Raw genomic sequence first — 21,682 nt, forward strand, 5'->3', positions numbered from 1 at the left:
ATTTAATACGTATTACGAGAATCAATCTCTGTCAAGGTATTAGTCGACGACGTTTGGTTTACTTGTAGGGACCGTCTACCTTCATTCCCGTAACCCCACATTTTACTGATCTCTTATTTATCAAAACCCCGAAGAAATATCAAAGATTGATTTTTTAGATCATCAAGTGAGTAAATTATATGCATGAATAGTTCTAGAAGAAGAAGAAAAAAAACAATGGAGTCTGATAAGAATTCAGTAACTGTTACTGAATCTGAACCAACTACTACTACTGCATCTAGTTATGATTCAAATCATAAACAAAACAACAAAAAGAAGATGAAGAAGAAGAAGAACAATAGAAGTTTGATTTTTAGGTTTGGTTGTTTTAGATCAGGAAATGATTATTCAACTGCTGGTGAATCGAGTAGGAATGATTATACGGAGGTAGAATCTGTTAGTCGTGTTGGAGAAGATCGTCGTCTTCCGACTCACTTGATTGTCATGGTTAACGGTATACTAGGCAGGTAAGTTGTTCGATTTAAATCTCTGATTCTCTGTTAGTTGATTGCTAATTTCTATTTTGTTACAAGTCAATTTCTTCCATTTCTTCATTTGAGATTGCTAATTTCAAGATTAGTTGCTTGTTATTTTGAAATTGGAGTACAAAATTTTGATTTTTTTAGGTATGATGAGTTTGAGAACAGATCATTAGCATTTTAACTGATAAAATTTGCAAATTGTTATTAATTCAGAGAACATAATGTAGAAAATTAGGTCTTAATGTAAGTTGGATTTTGATCTTTATGAACTTAAAGGTTATATTTTAGAGCTACTTAATGTGCAGACAATTTGGATCAACTTCATGAAAGTCACTCCCTTTAGTTTCAAGTAAATACTTATACTACCTCAATAAGTTGAAGAGTTTCAGATTCACTTCATGAAGTAATAAGTTTCAAATTAATTGTCACGACGCTCAACTGAAGGCTCTGTAGAGCCGAATCGACAGCTAGGTCCGCATCTGGAAACGCCATATGTATTCGTAGCGGAACCACATGGTGTTCTCTGTCACTATCTGAGGCTGTCATCTTTCATGTGCTTGCCCTTAATTAGTTTTTTGTACTTTTTGTGGACTTAAATCGGTAGTGTGATATTGGTACCACGATTCTGTAGGCTACATGTTTTGCTTTTTTATACTAATATTGTGAAATTTTAATGTTAAATATTTACAGTGCTGATAACTGGAGATATGCCGCAAAACAATTTGTAAAAAGATATCCAGATGATTTTCTGGTGCATTGTGAGTTTTTTCTTACTTCGCATGACTTCTGTTATCCCAATTTTACTATTTGTTTATGACGATAACTGAAAATTTTATGCAATAATTGCTCTTGAATTATCGGTCCTACTGCTTTTATCCTTGAATTGTCTACGACTTTACGTTTATTTAGACTAGCTTTTAACCACCTTCTTTCTCGTAAATTTTGACAGTCCATGACAGAAGGAGTTGATTTCTTTTCCTTTAAGTCACTGACATGTTACCGACTCTTCTATCAGTTCTACCAATAATCAGTAGAACATATTCCAAATTTACTAGGTTTAGAACACAGGGTTATGGGTTGACATATGTAATATCCTTATGCGCTCGCTAATGTACACAAATTAGGTTACCATTTTCTTCTCTATCTCTCCTTGCTGATTCTTTGCATCTCACTATGCAACCACCGTATTCCTTAGTTTTAACTGGCTGGAAGAAATCATTATCGTTGTCACAAAATTCACAACCCCTTTTGGATGCTAATGGATAATGCTGATAGACTAAGTATACACGTAACACGTTCTTCTCGTCTCTTATGAATTAACATCACTATTGACTGTACGCGGAGCTTACCTTTTCAGCCGCCGACGTACTGTATATGTATGGTGCAGTGTGCATATAAGAACTTTCTACAATTTTTCTCGTCGATTCTCTGTTACCTTCGTGATATCATGTACATTTACCTTGTAGACTATTGCTCTAACCATGTTAGGATACTTTTCAGTTACATATTTCTGTTGCCGATCATAGTGGTGCAAGTTAGCATGCTTTGCTAAAAGAACATTTTAGCAGCAGTTGCTGTAACTCCATATACATACATCGACTTTTACAAGCACGTTTCCTTCAGCGTATAACATTGAAAGTTGCATTTGTAATTGCGAAATATGCAGGCAGTGCATGTAATCCCTCATCATTGACTTTTGATGGTGTTGACGTAATGGGAAAGAGGTTAGCAGATGAGGTGCATAATGTTTCTTACAACAACTTTATTTAGTTTCCTGCTCACAAATTGGTGTTCATCAGAATAGACCCGATAGAATCATTAAGTATCGCTGATAGCAGTTCCATTTTATGGTTACTAATTTCTTATACATCCTCTTATATTCATAATATCCATATGCAAGGATTCCTCATTCCTCAATCTGAAGTTCTAATGTTGGATTTTGATCATAGAAGCATCCATTATTTCAGGTGATATCAGTCATTAAAAGAAGGCCGGAGCTTCAAAGGATATCCTTTGTGGCTCACTCATTAGGTGGTCTAGTATCAAGGTATGCTATTGGTATGCTTTATGGACAAAACCCTCTGCACGAACACTGTGAGCAAAATGGAGATTGTAGAGGTGATGGACCTGGAAATGCATTCGTGGAAAAGAAATCGGAAGGCAAAATTGCTGGGTTGGATCCTATGAATTTCATTACTGTAGCAACGCCGCATCTTGGTTCAAGAGGGCATGGGCAGGTACTTCTTATACTATATGGCTGGCTGTCATCGTCTTAACTAGTATAAGTCAACAATCTGATACTGGCATTATTATATACTCTGATGGTTTTTTGAGTGCTAAGCCGGGGCATCGTTGAGTTTGATATCAGATTTTACTAAGTAATCCGGAAAGCTGGGACTAGTGCCATATGTTTTGTGTTCTCGCCAATGTGTCTATGTGTTTGCAATTGATCTACTTCTCTCAACATGTTTTACCTTTAGTTTGCTTAGGCCTATAAATTGGGTGGTTACTTCATAGATCACAATTTCCTACCTAGGCTTAACATGCTCATTAGTCTTTTCTACAGAGACACGATTTGAGCGTTTATGGCCAAAATTTTCCTTCAAGATATACATGATCCAATTGTATTTGAAGCGTATATAGAGATTATGATTTTGGACTGTAAAGTTTGAATAGAATAGAATAAAAACAGGAACAAGAAGTTTTAAGCACCTTCAGTACGGATCTTGTACTTCTCCTGCTGTAGGTTCCTAGTGTAGTAAGATCTCTCACGGGATAAATAATGGGAGTGTAGTAATATGTTTCACCTAACCATTCTTGACTTGTTTCTTTTGTACTCAGGTGAAATGCATTTACCATCTTACTATGTTTACCATTGTAATGACAATTAAATGGTTCCCTATATTTCGATATATAACTTTTATGTACTTGCAGGTTCCAGTTTTTTGTGGCCTTCAATTTCTGGAGAAAACAGCAAAGCGTACGTCATGGTTGCTTGGGCGAAGTGGAAAACATCTGTTTCTTACCGATGGCCATAATGGAAAACCACCTCTTCTTCTTCAAATGGTCAGTGACTGTGAAGATCTTCATTTCATGTATGGCCTCTTAAACACTTTTCTCTTTGTTGATATGTTTGAAATAATAGTGTTTATTTACATGGCTTCTGAAGTCCTTGTGACTTGCAAGTTGCAATTGTTGGGATAATCCCACATCGCCTGGAGAATTATCATTTGTCAAAACTAGAGATATTTAATAACCCTTTTTAAGCAGACTAAGCTCAAATGGGCCTTCAGTGAGAATTTGATAGTTTGTGGACGTACTTGGTTATGAACATCTTCTTCTTTATGCAGGTCTGCTCTGCGATCCTTCAAATGCCGTGTCACCTATGCCAATGCATTTTTTGATCGTATCCATATGACATTTATTTGTGTATCCATTTGAAAATATTTAAACTCTAGATACTCGTTAGGTGAAGATACTTGATTAGTTTGTCCACTCAGAGAATCCATGCTAGTAGTTATTGCGTGAGACAGGATTAACAACCACTCCTTAGCTCTCGACACTTCCTCAGAAAAGAGGACCCGTGCACATTATCTCAATTTATCTAAAATTAGTGGATCAGCTTCTTAAAGGTGCCTTACTAAATTGTGGATCCTAGAATCACACCGGCCTTGGGTGCCAACGAACGTGTCTAGTCTTTCAAGTAGATACTACTGAGTGCGTCCTTAAACATTAGTTGAGAAAACTACTAATAGACGAGCTTGATAATTCTGTATGGAGAAAATTAGGGAGTGCGGAAACTTTCAACTGGGGTTTAACTCTACCTTCTCTATGTCCACTTCATCTTTTAAACTTAAGGGAACGGACAAATTCACCATCAATACTTTTCTTGAGTTTTAGAAGACACTAAAAGATGTCCCGGGGTTCTATTTCTCATTCCTTTGAGAGTCCGTGGGTTGAGGTAATGCTACTCACCCCCCACTTCCACTAGCACAAAAGAAAAAAATTCACATGCTGTGTGTGCTCCATAGATAAGGGAATGATCTTACTACGAGGATATTTTGGCTTGTACTTTTGCTAACTTTTTCTTGTAAGAATTGGCTCAATGAAGTACTTAACTTTTGTAAAGATCTTGTCGGATGGAGATCAGCGTCAATACGTCGGCCTAATGAGCTTCCGAAGGTAAAGATTTCAATATATCGATTGTAGATTTTTCTTGTCATTCATCTTCTTATATTTTCTTTTACAGCGTGAACAATTTTTGAAGAATGACAAATATCCACATATTGTATATGAGGAGGCAACAAAAATTGTCGGTAATGAGCACGAAGTCCTTGGGGAAGCCAAAGCCAATGAACTCAAAACAAGTGAAATGGAAGGTTTGTTCCATATATAAGATCCTTTCATCTATTGCCAACATAAATGCTTTCTGTCTTTATTTAACCCCCGTTTAACTAAATTAGTAACAAAGAAGGCAATTGTGGAACTTTTATATCATTTGAAAGTCGAGGAGTTCTTAATTTTTGTGAGGAAGACAAAAAGGGGGTGGTTTATGGGTTTGGAATCATCTTCGAGCTTGGTACCTTCATACTTTTCTCTTTCGAAAAACAAATTTAGCTACCAAGCTTTGAGATATCTCCAAATCGAGAAAATACATGTATGTATAACAATATCTCATGGAATCACCCTTTACAGTTGGGGACAATTTTTATTCAACTCTGCATTTTATGGAATTAGTACCACGGTATTCGAACTCGACGATAACTCTCTATTCTGGCCTTGCCACCGTGAGAAAGATTTTCTCACATTTCGATAAGCTTTTATGTGATTTCTTCTCCATAACTACTCCCATTTTAAAATGTTGGTCTATTCTTCAAGCTTTTGCTATCTCTATGTTTATAAAACTGCAGAGGCAATGATTAGAGGTCTAACCAAAGTGAGTTGGACTCGGGTAGACGTTAGCTTTCACAGAAGCATACAAAGATTTCTCGCGCACACGACGATTCAGGCTAGTTTCTTCATTTTATTTTTTATTCATTGCCCTAGTTAATTAATTTATCCGCAGTTTGAATTTATGAAATTTTCAGTGAAAGATAGAAGTTATTCAAACCAAAGTTTAAGGAACTCTGGATTGTAACCATCACTTAGCCATTGTGATTTTGATATGATTTCTACATCACCAATAACCAAGATATTCTTGCACCACCAAAAGTTGCAAAATTTCGTTTGTCTGTCAACGTATTGAAAACTTACACAAATAGTTTACTTCATTACTTTCAAGTTCGAATTTGTGAAGGCAGGTTTTAGTTGTCAAGTTTGATTAAAACGTGACCGATGTGTCAGTAAATTTTTAGTCAATTACCCTCAATTTGTTCTCTCAACTCTGTTTCAGGTAAAAACTCCCTCCATTAATTCCGACGGCGCTGATGTTATTACCCACATGATCGACAATTTTCTCCTTTAGCAAGCACCAGTTTTCCCCTCAATTTCTTCCCTCGGTAAACCTACAACGACAACATATACATACAACTTCTGGACCTGTTGAGTGAGGTACCGCAGTGTGGAGACAACCATTCTCTTGTGATTATCAAATGGATCTAGAGGTCAGTTTTACCGACTAAAATTCTTTATACAAGGAGCATTTTCCCCTCTTTTTTGTACTTGTATTTCCCACGTCCGATCTTTATTCATGTTCCGGTTTGTCTTTTGTACTGAAAACATTATCCGGTTTCTTCATCGAAGGATACCATATCAATATCATGTTGAAATTAGTACTGAATTTTGAATTTTGTATTATGACTACATATGTATATATATATATATGACTTTCATGATTTCCTCTGAAAGTAAGGGTTGATGAGCATTATTAGAACACATTAAATGTCATTGTGGTATCAGATGTCAATATGGATGTTTTCACCACTTTTTTCTTAGATAGTTTATTTTGCAGTTCACTTTATAATAGAAATATAGTGATAAATAGAAGCAGCAGGTAGATATGTCACCAACTCACTTCACCTAGGGTTTTGAGAAGACTATTCAGACACACCCTCACCTTGAAAGAGTGAAAACGTGTGAAATAAGTAGGTTTTTCCTTCTCTACTCTTCTATCTACTTTCAGAACTTTGAAAATGAGCTATATAGAGAGAGAGAGAAAGTAGTTGTTGTTTCATTTCATTGGTACTGCTATTTGTTTTGTAATTTCATATGTTTATAGTACTAATTGATTGGTGAGTTTGACAAATAAATTGAATCATATCTTAAATAGAAACTCTGATAACATATTTGAGCCAGAGAGGTAGCTTTTATATATAAGTTTGGAATAATTCTGAGTCTTTTTATTTACTGTTAGCAAAATCAGAACTTTATTGACAAACTTGGTTAGTAATTATATTTCTTTTTTAAAGAAGATATTTGGACTACTGTCATTCACAAACATAGAAAAAAAATTCAGTACATATGATTCTTTAAAACAGTAAGGTTCTTTAATTCTGATAACAACTTAAGCATTAAATGCAAAACCATCACTTCAATTTATAGCTAACAAAGTTAATATCATATCAAATAGTAGGGATCTTTAGTACTCTTTCTTTTATCCTCAATTTGTTATTTATTTCTCTCTATAAGTGTTATGGTAAATGATGGGTAGTATAAGTTACAACAAGAAGGGATGAAAAAAAGTATTTGATAAAGAGACAAGATGAAGCAATTCTTCGAATGAATTTCCTAACATCTTTATCGATTTATTGAGCCCGAGAAACTTGGCCAACTTCATGGCCGCAGCCGTGATTGGCTCAGATTGGCCCAACAATGTGATTGGCGCGCGACCGTTAGCGGATGTGTAAATTTAGTTAGGTATATTGGAATATTTCCCTCCCATGGAAGGAACTAATTATTTGGGATATTTAGTAAATGCCCCCCACTTATTTAGAAATATTAGGACTTCACCCCTAAAAACATTATCGTTCAGGCGTTAACCCCCATTGCCTCTTTTTCCGTCAAAATCTCGTTATGTAGTGGGCGTGCGAGTCGCGTGCTTGTTATCGGACCAAAATACCCCTGTCCTAATTTTTAGTATATGACCCCCATTTATTTAGCTATATTAGGACTACACCCCCGACCAAAATACCTTGTCCATTCGAATAGTTTATCCCGAGCTAATACCTTCCGATGGTAGCGTGGACCATGTCTTTACCAGTCCGAGGTAGTTGTACCATAAAATTACTCGTATGGGTCAAGTTCAAGTTATAACATCCACCAAACAGAACCCGAAAAAGAATGGAAGAACAACTAGTAGTAGTTGTACCCAAAAATGGTGTAATTGGTTTCAAAAGTCTCTGTTTTATAATTGTTTCTCACAAAAATCTGATATTGAATCTTCTAGTCCTGTTTTAAGGAGTTGTCCATTGCTTAGACATGGGTTTCAAAGAAAAGATGAAATCTTAGAAGATTTTGCTAGAGAAGAATTGAACTCTAGAATAAATGTAGAAGAAATTGAAGAAGGAGAAGGAGAATCAATCAAAGAAAAAAAATTAAGGAAGAAATTCATCCATGTTAAATCGATTTTCAGATTGTCCTTCAACAACTAACCAAACTATTTTGGTTGGGGGTGTAGTCCTAATATAGCTAAATATATGGGGGTCATATACTAAAACTTAGGACGAGGGTATTTTGGTCCGATGACAAGCACGTGACTCGCACGCCCACTAAATAACGAGATTTTGACGGAAAAAGGGCAATGGGGGTTAACGCCTGAACGATAATGTTTTTAGGGGTGAAGTCCTAATATTGCTAAATAAGTGGGGGGCGTTTACTAAATATCCCTAATTATTTTTGTCTAATGCAAATTTTAATGTTAGTGAAAAAATGGGGAATATTGGGAAGGAAAGAAGCCAATGACTAAATCCAAAATTCATCTAATGTATCACTCAAAAAAGGGTGTGAAATAAGTTTGATATGTCAACTCTCAATCTCTATATCAGTATCAATAGGGTTAATAACAAAAAACAAGTTATGAATTTGATGTGTCATTCTCTATTAAGTAATGGGTATTAACACAACAAAACACAGTAACAAAACCTAGAAAATATCAAGGGGTTTGATCTGAAAACTCTGCCAAAAAGAGTTGTTGTTTTCTGATGGAAGAACCTTTGCGTGAGTAATCATCTTCTATAACTGTATGGAAAAAGGGATCACTACCACCACAATCACATAATCAGGCTCTGACACCTCTCTCTATCACTTTCACTCACTAAAATCAGTTCTACCCATCTCCATTGGGAAATTAATTTTCATAATTTTTCAAGTTTTCTTGGGTTAGAAATCTTTCATAATAATAATAATAATAATGTAAAGAAAAGACAGAAATAAATCTTTTAGGTTATTTTAGTGGGTTAATGGTGATTCCACAATCGAGAGATTTGTACTACACGAGTACTGATCTACTGCTGCCATATATATTCTTCATCTTTTAGAGAGAGAAAGTTTAATAGAGAGAGAGGGAGAGAGTCTTGGCGTGTATGGATGGGATTGTACAGAGGAGTCTCAAAACCAACCACCACAAGAAACAAAAGGGAAGATTGATAAAATTATAATAAGAAAAGAAAAGATGAAAGGAAAACGAAATCCCATGAATTTAACAGCTGGGTTTTACATGTCTGTTTGTGGGAATCAATCTTCATCTGGGTTTTTGTGATTTTGCTGTTTGAGTTTTTGTTTTTCTTTCTCTCTCTCTATAATAATTTTTTTCCAAAATGGCCCACTTTCGTCCTTGTTATTTTTCTTATCGTTCCTTTTCTTCTGCCATTTCAGATGCTCTGGTTATGTAATTTTTATGTTTAATTTTCTATTATCTTGATTGTTGTTTGAGCAAAGGGTTGGGCTCAAGAATCAAGATTATTTGAGGTTCGTTCTTCCATTTTCTGAGTTTACTTTTGTTAAGGCTTCTTCTGCAATTCTCCTTGTCCTTTGATTGATCTTCCATCATCAAGAGAGAGAAACTAGTGAGAGAAAGTGGTAACCAAGCTTTTTGTATGCTCTGTTTTTTTTTGTAAGGCTTTCTTAGCATTCAATAACTGACCCATTTCTTAGGACACTTTTCAGACTTCCAACAACTACCTCTATTTAATCTCTCCTCCTTCACACACACTCTCTCTCTCTCTCTCTCTAGGATTCATAAATTGCTCAGAGATCAGATTCTTCAGAATACTAACTGGATCAGTAATGGGTTGTTGCCATGGACATCCTCCTCCGATTACAATTTCCTTGCTATTTTTCTTGATTTTAGGCTCAACCCAAGTTAGATTCATGGTTGAAGGTAAGTGGGTCTTACTTCAAATCTTAGTTAAACAAGTAATTTCCAAAATCAAAAGTGTTCTAAGTTCAAGTTCTCTGCTTTTTGTTCTGTTATTGCAGGTAGATTAAGTTCAAAACTCATGGAAACTTCCAAAGTGAGTTCCTTTTTTAGTTTCTTGTCTTTATAGTTCTAAATTTGATTAATTGAAGTACTAAATTTGTGTATTTAATGAATAGGAGGGGGTTCAAGTTGATGATAATAAAGAAGAGAAAATTGAAATAACAGAGAGAGTAATGATAGGATCAAGACCACCAAGATGTGAGATGAAATGCAATTCATGTAGACATTGTGAAGCAGTTCAAGTTCCAGCAGTTCCACAAGAAAAGAAGATTAAGACTCATAATAATCCAAATTTGTCATCTACTTCAATTTCTGTTTCAATGAGAGGAGATGATAATAGTTCTAATTACAAGCCAATGAGTTGGAAATGTAAATGTGGTGATATGATCTTTAATCCTTGATCAAATGAAGAAGAAGAAGAAGAAGAAAGATGGGATTTTTTTTCCATTTGAATTTTGTGGATAACGATAGATACTACTCAAGTGAACATTCTTTTCTCCCTTTTTTTTCTTCCTCTCTCTCTCTCTCTCTCTAACCTAGCTTGTTGATTTTTGGTAGGATTTTTTTCATCTTTTTTGTCTTTGCATGTGTCATGTGTGTGTGTGTGTTATGAGAGTTCAATTATCTAATGTTTTATCATTATCAAACTCAATTATACATTAACTTAATTATTATATATAATAATGGTTGTACTTATTTTGATTATGGGTTTGCTTAATATGTATAAGTACATATGTTTAAACTTCTAACCATTTTTAGAGAGAGAGAGAGAAAAAAGAGAGAAGGGTGTGATGTGGTGTGACATAGTCTTGTTGATTGAAGTGAGATGTTTGCAGTTGTATAGGAGTTGGTGTGGAGTCACGGGGGAGCACTAACTTACCCCTATGAATGGTCTTGTCTTGGGTCCATCTTGAGATGTAACCATACAAGTTTATAACCCCAAACCTCTGTCTGATTGATGGGTATGGTTTCGTATGGTATGGTGTGGTATCTCCTTTTGATTGTTTTTCCCAAAAATACCCTTGAATTTTAACTAAATTTTGGGCATTTACAAGTCAAATCTTTGGGTACTAACATGCTTGACCAAGATTTTATAGTCAAAATTAGTTTGACTAATTCAGGTAGTTTGGATGATTTGAAATGATCCACTAAGAAGTGATTGCAGTAACATCTTGCTATTCCAATCTCTTTGGGGTGTTCCGTTGCCCCAAATATGATAGGTATGATCCAAGTTCATTGGCAGGTTTTCAATTCCTTTTTCAACAAAAAAATAAAGAAAAGAGGTTTTGAATTCCTTCATCTTTGTGTGTGCTTTCACATATTCTAATCGAGGAAGATGGTATGTATGAGTTCGGGTTCACCATATAACCACCGTGTGTTTGAGTATGTATGAGCGGAGGACAGAGAGAAAGCATCACCATAGAGATTATTTTTTTAAAAAAAAATTGAATACGAAAGTCATTACAGAGTATTGATACATTAAAGATATGGTAAGAACAACTGTCAAATATTGAACTCTAAAAGAATCATGCCTAAAGCCCCAACTAAACTACGCCCTATGCCACAGAGACATAATCGAGCTATCACCTAATATTTGAGCTTTAGATGAGTTCCCGATAACAAAGGACCCCAAACAAATAACCTTGAGAAATTTGTACACGACCAAATAGACCGGAAACTAAGGACAAATTTCATTTTCTCGCATATTGACTTTCTCTAGCTTACATGGTAATATTTTTTAAGGGCATCGATCTCCTAACACAGATATGTTCCTGATGATGCGAATGAGTCAACTTAACACATAAAATTAAGGGTTATTTCCCTAATGGCCCCCTACTTTGTGACCAGCTTCCTGCCTGGCCCCCTACTTTACAAGAAATACCCATATGGCCCCCTTCCGTTATAACACCGTTACTCTCTCTCCTCCATCTCTTTTTCTCTCTCTGCCATGTCACGCCACCTCATCACCTTCTCCGACAGAGGTCGCCGGCCGGCCAAATTTCCGGCCGGCGACCTTCAAACTAAAAAAAAATAAAAAATTCTCTTCTTCTTCCTCTCTCTCTCTCCTGTTTTCTCTCTCCTATTTTCTCTCTCTTCTTCTTCTTCTTCTTCTTCCCCTCTCTCTCTCTCTCTCTCTAAAATGGCCGGCGAAGGGGGGAACCCTTCGCCGGCCGTCGGTCTGGGAAACCAGACCGACGAGGTCTGGTTTCCCCAGACCTTCAGATCTGGGAACTCCCAGATCCGAGAATTCCCAGATCTGAAGGTCAGGGGAAACCAGACCTTCGTCGGTCTGGGTTTTTCCCAGACCTTCGTCGGTCTGGAACCCTTCGCCGGCCATTTTAGAGAGAGAGAGTGAGAAGAAAGGGGAAGAGAGAGAGAGGGAGAGGAAGAAGATGAGAGAGAAAGGGAGGAAAAAGAAGATGAGAGAGAAAACAGGAGAGAGAGGAAGAAGATGAGAGAGAAAGGGAGGAAGAAGAAGAAGATGAGAGAGAAAACAGGAGAGAGAGGAAGAAGAAGAGAAAAAAAATTACTTTGAAGGTCGCCGGCCGGAAATTTGGCCGGCCGGCGACCTCTGCCGGAGAAGGTGATGAGGTGGCGTAATAGATGATGTGGCGTGACATGGCAGAGAGAGAAAAAGAGATGGAGGAGAGAGAGTAACGGTGTTATAACGGAATGGGGCCATATGGGTATTTTTTGTAAAGTAGGGGGCCAGGCAGGAAGCTGGTCACAAAGTAGGGAGCCATTAGGGAAATAACCCTAAAATTAACTTAACTCTATTAAAACTTAACATCGTTTCCCACCTAATGTCGTTAGTTGTGCCTCTAGTGTCAACTTAACATCCTGGCCAGCCTAATGTTTAGTTGTACATTTCTTATATCTTTGAATGTTTTCCTCCATCAAATTGTTAATTTAAAAAATCCCATAAATTACAGTTATACATGGACTATAGAATTTCTCCAATGCTGCAAAAGAGGGATCAATCAAATTGAAGAACTTGAATTGATGTTACATGGAATACAACTCAAGGGTCCCCCCAAATAAATTTTGGAGGAATATCTGTCTGTCACCCGCCAAGATCCATCCAAATCGTACCCCACCAATTCTCCATTGTCAAACCAACATCAGGATTCAGGTGGATCTCCAAATGTGTTGGGTTTCTTTTGTGCAATAGTTAACCCTAAAACACACAACAAACATCCCTTCATTCAAAGAAAAATAAGGGGTTAATCCAATTTTGGCCCCTAATTTACCACTAATTTGTTGTTTTAGTCTCTAATTATGTGATGTAGTTTGTTTTGCCTCGGCCACCATTTGTCGAACTTATTAATTTTGTCCTTGTGGTACTTCTATGGTAGTAATTTCTTTCTTTTTTAATTTCCTTCCAACTCATTACTCTTCTTCCGTCTCACCTTATCTCATCTATTTGAACAATAGGCGGTTCAAGGGTCCCCAACTACCAAACCATGCCAGTTGCCACCCGCTCTTTTTCTCTCTTCTCTCTCAACTCTCACCACCACCACCACTCCAACCACAACCACAACCACAACCACAACCACAACCACCAACCCAATTTTAGAGAGAGACCGAAATAGAGAATTTTGGGTGGTGGTGAGAAAGAGAAAAAATATATCACCGTTACAAATATTGGTCGGCTTCCTTACATCAACGATTTTGCAGGAGATAAAGAGATTAGATAGAAGAGAAAGAGGGATTATGTGGAGCAGAGAAGAAAATAAGGAAGATAAATAATTTCGAATGAACCAAGAAATAATTTTTACTAAACTACTACAAATAAAAATTAGTAAATTTGGCAAAAGATAGAGACAAAAACGAATTGTTAGACACAACGAGCGACCAAAATAGCCAATTGATCATAATTGGGGGCCAAAACAGAATTCACGCACAAAGAAAAAGAAGGATAAAAATATTTTCCCAAAAGTGGAACTAAGGTTAGAAAAACATCTGACTTCGTTGGAACTCCCGACCCAAACAGAGTCGTAAGCGCGCGGTATCCGTCCTGAGTAGGCTCGACCTGTGAGAACAGAAGGACGGACTCACGCGAAGGGTAGGAACTCTCTCCTGACGCCAAACCCGAAAGGCCCATCCATAAGTGGATACGTTATTGGTACCCGACCGATAAATCAATCATTTCTTTTTGTCGATATGCTATCGTCGTCGACCATCTGCGGACAGATATTCTTTTTCGGTATCAACTCAACCTTTTTCTTCTCTCGCATCCATCTTCTTTCTACACCTTACCAATTTATTTTTTTCTTTTCTCTCGTGTCCATCTTTCTATCCTACCAACACCATTTATCTAACCTTTAAAATTAAAAATGGTAACATCCTAAACCAAAATTCTTAAATTCTCAATCGTTCCCAGTGATTTTGGTTAAAACTGATGTTTTCCAATATAACTAATCTCAATGAAATCCTCTTGATCTCTAGTATTCTATGAATTATAGTTAGTATGACTGAAAAGGATACATACCCATATGACAAACTGAAGGAAAAATCAACAAATTAGAAAAGAAAAGAAATACTAGAGATCAAGAGTTGAGCTTTATGTCGACAAGAGAGATATGAGACGAAGAGGGAAAATGTAATAACGGAGAGATATTCTTGTATTTTTAGGTGCAAAAGTGGTGTCTCACTAATGTCCAATTGAAAGAGAAGGTATCTGTAATTGAACATAATTGGAGGGGTAATGCCTAAATTCTCAAATTTTATTTCCACATACTTGAAATGGCTGCCTTTTACTTTGATAAGGGTAAGTGAAAGTCCAATGTTGTCAAATCGTAAATCGTATCGCAAAATCATTTTTCAATTTACTAAATCGTATCGTATCTATGAATCGAAAATCGTAAGATTTATATATATATATATTAATTAACTATAATATATTTATATATATATATATATATATAATAATTAACTATAATATATTTATATATATATATTATATTCAGTTATAATCTTACCATTAATATATTAATAAGTTACTGATTTTACACTCATCTAATATATTGTAAGTAACATATTATAGTTATTCAATATACCATAAAAAGATATTAATACGAGTGAAGAGAAAACAAAATCAGTAACTATGACTAATTTAATAATAACTGGTCAAACAAAGAAAACAAAAAAGTCAACAAAAACAGTAGAACTGATGAGTTGTCTTCTATTATCTATATAATAAAACAGAAGGAAAAACGATGACTGGGACAAACATCATTTTTTAATAAGGGATATTGTCTAGAAGCCCTTCTCAAAATTTAAAATATAGTTCTTCGTAGAAATAAAGTTACCTATTTGAAAAACAATAATCGTTTCCTTCTTAGAAATAAAATAACTAATTTAAGAAAAAAAAGAAACAAAATAAATTTCAAGGGTTAAAAAAAGAAATTAAAATCTCTCTCTCTCTTTCAATAAAATAATAACTAATTTAAGAGAAAAGAAACAAAAAAATAATACAAAAAGATAATAACTAATAAAAATCTCTCTCTCAATAAAATATACTAATAAATTTCGTAACATTTGATTAATACAAGTGTCCGTGTCCTAGGGCACGGGATATACCCTAGTATAATAATAAAAAAAGCAGCTAATAAAAGATAAAGAGGAAAGAAAACAAAGCCCACATGTGAGAGAGAGACTCGGTCTCTAGAGAGAGAAAGAGCTGTAACCTTCTTGTTCTTTCTAGAGAGAGAGAGAGAGTTGTATTCCAGAAGACTAGAAACCAGAAGACACGAAAGAGGGTAAGAGAACCAGAAGACTAGAAACCAGATTCAAAGTTCAAGGTTATTAGGGTTTTTAGAAGACAAGTAGAAGAAAAAGATAAAAAAAAACAGGCTTTTTGGTTCGATTGAATGGTGCTGATTGATGTAGATGAAGTTGAAGTAGAGTCTTTCATTTTCTTTTCTTGATTCCTTCTTCTGATTTCTTTCTATTGTACTCAAAATCCCCTTTTGCTTCTTTAATTTGGACTATGATTTCTAATCAGAAACTAAAACTCCTTAATTTCTGACCGACATTTGGATCGTGGGATTCCTTGGAAATCCCACGATTCATGACTCAATGAACGATTTAAAAAAAAATCGTGCGATTTTAACTCAGTTGCGATTTGGAGAACGATTCAAATCGAAAACTGAACGACTCGATTTAAGTCCCAAATCGCACGATTTTAACATCACTGAGTGAAACTACAAATCTTTCCTCCCCACACAAATTTATCCATCCCAAAGGGGTGAAAAACCTAAACAAAATGAATAAGAGAGGGCCATGGACAGTGGCAGAGAGGTAGTCATATCATAGAAAGAACACAACAAAGTCACGTGACATGAGACCCATGATAAGAAATTCAGAATTTGTAGATGCTAGAGAGAGAAATAGAGAGAGTAGAGGTGAGTGATGGGTGAGAAAGTGAGATACAACCCCATTCTCCTCATCTGAAAAAGCTGAATTTATGGCGAGTTGGAAGAAAGTGAGAAAAATAAAGCACTAAATTTTTGTAGACTTGTTTCTACACTACTTAATCACATATCAGGTAAAAATATTTCAGCACAGGTTACTTCTTTTCCTTTCTTTTGAGGAATAAGTGATTTTGTTTAACAAACAAATTTCCCCACCCCATACCAAAACATAGAATACCATCCAAGTCATGTCTCTCATTAGAATTTCTATAATAAATGTTTCCTCATCATCATTAACTGTTTGAGTGTTCGAAGGTTTTTCAACATAAATTTTATAAATCTTAAGTGGTAATCTAAGTTTTAGAGGTTGAGTGTCCTATTGGAGATGTTCTTAAGGGGCAGCCGAACAGAAATTTGGTTCATAACTCATCTGTTGAAAATCTCGCATTATTTATACATATACATACTGCCATCCTGGGTCCAGATGATCGTTAACTTATCTCTCTAATGAACTTCTGTTTTTCTTTTTACCAACAAAATGCTACTTACACAACTAAACTGAGGTTAGACAATCTTGATTTTAGATCATATGCATAACCACTAAAGCAGCGAGAATAACAAGTAAAAAAACATAATAATCTAAAGAAACTGGCACCAGGGAAACTACATATGAATGTTCTGGCACACCGCAAACGCCAGATTGAACATTACAGTTTTCATACGATTTCCTACGCAGGCCCGATGTTTGTAAGCACAACCAAAACATTCTCCATAATAATTCAATCCATCATCAGTCACATAATTAGCATAGTAAATAGAAATAGACATCCATCAACAAACATAAACATGCCAAAGATTTTTTGCAGGTATCACCCTAAACCAACTTCTCTGGTTTACATCTCTATACAATTCCTGAATGCAAAAGGATTATATGTATAGGTAAACAACATTTATACCAACATGGTATTTTCAACTCCTATGACTTCAAGTTGCTAATGATTATCGTAAAATAAAGGTTTAATAACTATTTAAACAAAGGTACATGCACGATATTGTTACCTAGTACACAAATAGCTCTAGTACAGAAACCTGTATGCGATACGCTACAAGGTGAGTTTCAAGTACATGCTAAGATACACCTGCTGTTCGGTAGGTTATTTTTGTTGTGGTACGCTTTGGACAACTACTATCCTAGACAGTAGACACTGGGTACTCTCCGTGATGCATATATAATAGATACATCTACTCTGAGACAGTTTATCTCCACAAAACTTGAACTAGTTAACCAAAAAATCTTGCAGTTAGACACGGAGCTAGTCGGCCGTATAGATTTTGACAAAGAACTAGCATTAATAGATGCTGATACACCATATTTGGGGTACGGTATCGCAAACCCACCCAAGAAAGAGTGCGGGAATCTGATACACTGTACAAAGGGCAGGTAGAGTATCCACTAACATTGGGTATTATTGCAAAAGCAGATCTCTTTGTTGGTTGTTACAGTGCCCTGTTCCCTCAAGCTCTAACAAAACTAACTGATCTCATGAACATGTTCACACTGTTTGCCCTTCATCTAAGCTAAATAGAAAGGTTAGTGGAAGCTATACAACTATCAAGGGGGGGACCTTCCTAAAGATGTTCCAAGTCCTTTAACGGTTTAACCATATTTTCTATTATCAATGGCCCTCTAAACATGCCAATTGACCTAACCTAGTGGTCTAAACTTACCGCTTTTGGGTCATTATTAAGTTAGTATACATATTGTCAAACAATAAACAGAACCACGCTTTATCAAACGTTACAAACTATTAAAAGAGATTCAAACTTTATTAGTTATGCAAAATAAAACCCCACAAAAACCTTATAAGCTATACACATACAAGCTTACATGTTCAAAGACAACCATTCTACTGCAGGAATATGTATTATCCGTTTTAACAGAATATGGCCATAATCTAGAATTTCGTAAATGTTTTTTGTAACTTAAAGAAACCTGGATGTAAGCCTGTGACTCCGTGAATACCGCCCTCCTGAGCAGCAGCAGCTTAATAGTTCATATCTTTCTTATTTATGGATCTATGGTCGCATCTGCCAAACTCAACTCGCCTTTCTTGCGTCGATGTCTATAGTTGCATTTCTACCATCTAACGTTTTGACCAAATCAGTGTTGTGACCATTGGATACTCTTGATATCAATTCCTTCCTTGACCATCTCATAAAGAGGACTCATCTCTCTCAACTTCTCCACCTGTTTAACAGTAAGCTCAACAGCTCGATCGATCTCTGATTCAGTAGTAAACCTACCAATCCCAAACCTGATTGACGTATGAGCCATATCCTCTTCCACTCCCAAAGCCCTCAAAACATAAGATGGCTCCAAACTTGCACTTGTACATGCACTGCCACTAGACACGGCTACTTCCTTCAATCCCATTAATAAGCTTTCCCCTTCAACATATGCGAACGATATGTTCAAATTACCAGCATATCTCCTCTCCGTACTTCCATTCACCACAACTCCATCAAGCCTTGATCTAATTCCATTCAACAACCTCTCCTGTAGAGCCGTAATTCGTTTCTCGTCATATTCCATCTCTTTCATAGCAAGCTCACAAGCAGCACCCATTCCAACAACTAATGGAGTAGGAACAGTCCCACTCCTAATACCTCTTTCCTGCCCTCCACCATTCATCTGTGGCTCAACCCTAATTCTCGGCCTCCTCCGCATGTAAAGCGCTCCAACTCCCTTCGGTCCATAAATCTTGTGCCCACTAAGTGACATCAAGCTCACATTCATCTTATCAACATCAACTGGAATCTTCCCAATAGCTTGAGCTGCATCAGTATGAAACGGGACATTGAATTCCTTACAAATTTTCCCAATTTCCTCCATTGGTTGAATAACCCCAATTTCATTATTAACCATCATAACAGAAACAAGTCCGGTATCGGGGCGAATAGCCGAGCGAAGTTGATCAAGATCAATAATTCCATCACTACCAACAGGAAGATAAGTAATTTCAAAACCCTCTTGTTGTAAATGTCTGCAAGAATCAAGAACACACTTGTGTTCGGTTTGAGTAGTAATAACATGACGTTTCTTATCCTTATAGAAATGCATTAAACCCTTAACAGATATATTATTACTCTCGGTGGCACCAGAAGTAAAGATGATTTCTTTAGGAGAAGCATTAATTATTGATGCAACTTGAGATCTAGCATTCTCAACAGCAAGATCAGATTCCCAACCATAAAGATGAGTACGAGAGTGAGGATTACCATATCGTGAGATGTAAAATGGAAGCATCGCATCCAAAACCCTAGGATCAACAGGAGCTGTCGCCTGAACATCTAGGTAGAGAGGTCTGCCGGAGAGTTTGATACCTTTCATAGTAATACCTTCGGAATCTTCGTAATCATCAGATAATAGTGGAGGTGGTGACGGAGCAGTGGCGGCGGCGGCTGCAACCGAGAGTTTCCTGAGCTGTTGGAATGAAGTTCTGGAACAAGTATCACGGATTCGAGAAGCGAAAAGCTTGGTTGCCATGGTTAGGGTTTGGGTAATGGATTTTTTTCTCTCTAGAAAGTGAAATTATTTCTAGGTTAAATTGAAGGAAACTGCAAGTGTCCAATAGGAGAGGAAGAGTGGAGAAGAACGATTAAACGCGGCTCCTTATCCTTCAAAATCAACCAGAAATGAAAACCGACCTACCAATTTGAGGATCCATTTAATGACGGTTCGGGTTTGGCCACGGTTCAAGTTACACCATTTCGCTTTGGTATAGAACTACAAACCAAGTTTGGCTCATTCTGTTGAAGGAAGTTTTCCCGCATACACATTCTTAATGGGATTGCAACAAAAAAAAGTGTCATTCTTAACGGGTACGTCGGCATGGACCAAGTCTAACGGTTAAATCTATTCAATGAACTGTAAATGCATAAGAGAGAAAGGTTTCTTTCTCCTTTAACATGTTCAGTCACGTCGAAAGAGAATCAAAGGTATATCTTAGATGTCATTTAAGTGACGACTCGTTAAGGCAGTTAAAATACATCCGTTGAAAAAAAAAATCATATCTTCGTAAATCGCAATCACCATTTTTTGTCCTCTTACCTTCCTTTAAAAAATCATATCTTCGTAAATCGCAATCACCATTTTTTGTTCTCTTACCTTCCTTTTGTTTCTTCACCACCCTCTCCTTTTTCTTTCCTATCGTCTTCTTCACAACTTTTAAGTTTTAACCTATCTTTCAGATCTCTTACGGATTCGCTTCACTTATTTTAGAGTTCATAAATCTCTTAGCCTATTTTAGAGTTAGAAGAAGAAAGGAAACGGTTGAATTGCCCTTTCTCATAGAAATGGCTAGGAGAGAGATGCTAGGGGGTGGTTGCCACCCACAATTGCACAACGTTGGTGGAGGTGGTGAAGATGAGAGGGAGAAACAGGCAGGCAAGTAGCACCCCTGCGGCAGGGGTTTGAGTAGGCTGCTTAGGTTTACCAACTCCAGAATCACATAATTAAAAGCAATTTTGCATCCCAAATGCTCTTGGTAGATCCCCAATAGGGGTGGCAATGGGTTTCCGTTTACCCGAGAACCGAACCTACTCCGAGTCTTAATGGGTAGGTTCTTGGTATAGGTTTTTAGATCCATTAAGGAAGTCGGGTCTTAAATGGACATACCCGATAGGACCCGATTAGGAGGCGGGTCCTTATCGAGTATATCTGTCGTGTACCCGACGGGTAATGGGTACCCGAGATAATACGAAAACTACCCTAGATTATATAGTATTCTTGTACGTCAGGGTTTTTCTCACCAACCAACTCACCAATTTGTGAAATTTCTCAAATCCTCTTTTCCTTGGTTGAAAGCTAATTTATAAAACACAAAGGAGAGTGAGTTAATATTACATAAAGGTTCAATTCTTCTTTCTTGATTCTCCTAATCTCTAATCTCTTATACTCATCAACTATTGCACCCGGGAGATTTGCTTATTTAAGGATTTATGTCGTTTATGGTATTTCTTTTCTCTAGATTCATGCAAATTCTTCGACTTTAAGAAATATTTGATATACTCTTGTGTATACCCAATGGGTACCCGATACTCGATGGATACCCGATAATCGATGCGTACCCAAGAATTTTAAAGGTTCCGGTTCTGGATCCTTTGATTGAGGTACCGCTACCGGAACCGTCAAGAACCAAAACTGTTACAATTTATAGGTTCCGGTTCTGGATAGTTAAATACCCGAACCGGAACCGACCCGTTGACACCCCTAATCCCCAAAGGTAATATGAGAGGAAATGAGAAATACTAATCACAAACAAAACCAG

General features: G+C 36.5%; 3 protein-coding genes across 3 annotated transcripts; 2 read left to right on the top strand and 1 right to left on the bottom strand.

Moving 5' to 3' along the window:
- The first annotated feature begins 67 nt into the window (after window positions 1-67).
- Window positions 68-6,367, top strand: LOC147533443 (putative lipase ROG1). The gene is made up of 10 exons (XM_086648847.1): window positions 68-506; window positions 1,212-1,279; window positions 2,188-2,258; window positions 2,489-2,758; window positions 3,456-3,616; window positions 3,872-3,927; window positions 4,651-4,703; window positions 4,771-4,900; window positions 5,432-5,529; window positions 5,914-6,367. The coding sequence occupies exons 1-10, from the start codon at window positions 184-186 to the stop codon at window positions 5,983-5,985; spliced, it is 1,302 nt and encodes a 433-aa protein (XP_086504973.1). The 5' UTR covers window positions 68-183; the 3' UTR covers window positions 5,986-6,367.
- Window positions 6,368-8,358: 1,991 nt separating this feature from the next.
- LOC147533444 (EPIDERMAL PATTERNING FACTOR-like protein 2) lies at window positions 8,359-10,583 on the top strand. The gene is made up of 3 exons (XM_086648848.1): window positions 8,359-9,837; window positions 9,936-9,970; window positions 10,053-10,583. Exons 1-3 carry the CDS (start codon window positions 9,744-9,746, stop codon window positions 10,335-10,337), a joined length of 414 nt encoding a protein of 137 aa, XP_086504974.1. The 5' UTR covers window positions 8,359-9,743; the 3' UTR covers window positions 10,338-10,583.
- A 7,577-nt stretch (window positions 10,584-18,160) lies between these two features.
- On the bottom strand, window positions 18,161-21,668 carry NFS1 (nitrogen fixation S (NIFS)-like 1). Its single transcript, XM_086648115.1, has 2 exons — window positions 21,623-21,668; window positions 18,161-20,895 (listed from the first exon to the last, which is right to left on the bottom strand). The coding sequence occupies exon 2, from the start codon at window positions 19,897-19,899 to the stop codon at window positions 18,514-18,516; it is 1,386 nt and encodes a 461-aa protein (XP_086504241.1). The 5' UTR covers window positions 19,900-20,895; window positions 21,623-21,668; the 3' UTR covers window positions 18,161-18,513.
- Window positions 21,669-21,682: the final 14 nt, after the last annotated feature.

The sequence above is a fragment of the Eschscholzia californica genome, unplaced genomic scaffold (genome assembly GCF_041429995.1).
Source record: "Eschscholzia californica isolate CP2 unplaced genomic scaffold, dmEscCali1.0.p SCAF_6, whole genome shotgun sequence".
NCBI lineage: Eukaryota > Viridiplantae > Streptophyta > Magnoliopsida > Ranunculales > Papaveraceae > Eschscholzia > Eschscholzia californica.

What these genes read in the sequence shown, in the direction of transcription:
- LOC147533443 (XM_086648847.1), top strand. Translation starts at nt 184, where the DNA reads ATGAATAGTTCTAGAAGAAGAAGAAAAAAAACAATGGAGTCTGATAAG. An exon ending in GTTAACGGTATACTAGGCAG is followed by an intron (nt 507 to 1,211) that starts GTAAGTTGTTCG and finishes AAATATTTACAG; the next exon opens with TGCTGATAACTGGAGATATG. An exon ending in TCGCGCACACGACGATTCAG is followed by an intron (nt 5,530 to 5,913) that starts GCTAGTTTCTTC and finishes ACTCTGTTTCAG; the next exon opens with GTAAAAACTCCCTCCATTAA.
- LOC147533444 (XM_086648848.1), top strand. Translation starts at nt 9,744, where the DNA reads ATGGGTTGTTGCCATGGACATCCTCCTCCGATTACAATTTCCTTGCTA. An exon ending in AGTTAGATTCATGGTTGAAG is followed by an intron (nt 9,838 to 9,935) that starts GTAAGTGGGTCT and finishes CTGTTATTGCAG; the next exon opens with GTAGATTAAGTTCAAAACTC. An exon ending in AACTCATGGAAACTTCCAAA is followed by an intron (nt 9,971 to 10,052) that starts GTGAGTTCCTTT and finishes TTTAATGAATAG; the next exon opens with GAGGGGGTTCAAGTTGATGA.
- NFS1 (XM_086648115.1), bottom strand. Translation starts at nt 19,899, where the DNA reads ATGGCAACCAAGCTTTTCGCTTCTCGAATCCGTGATACTTGTTCCAGA.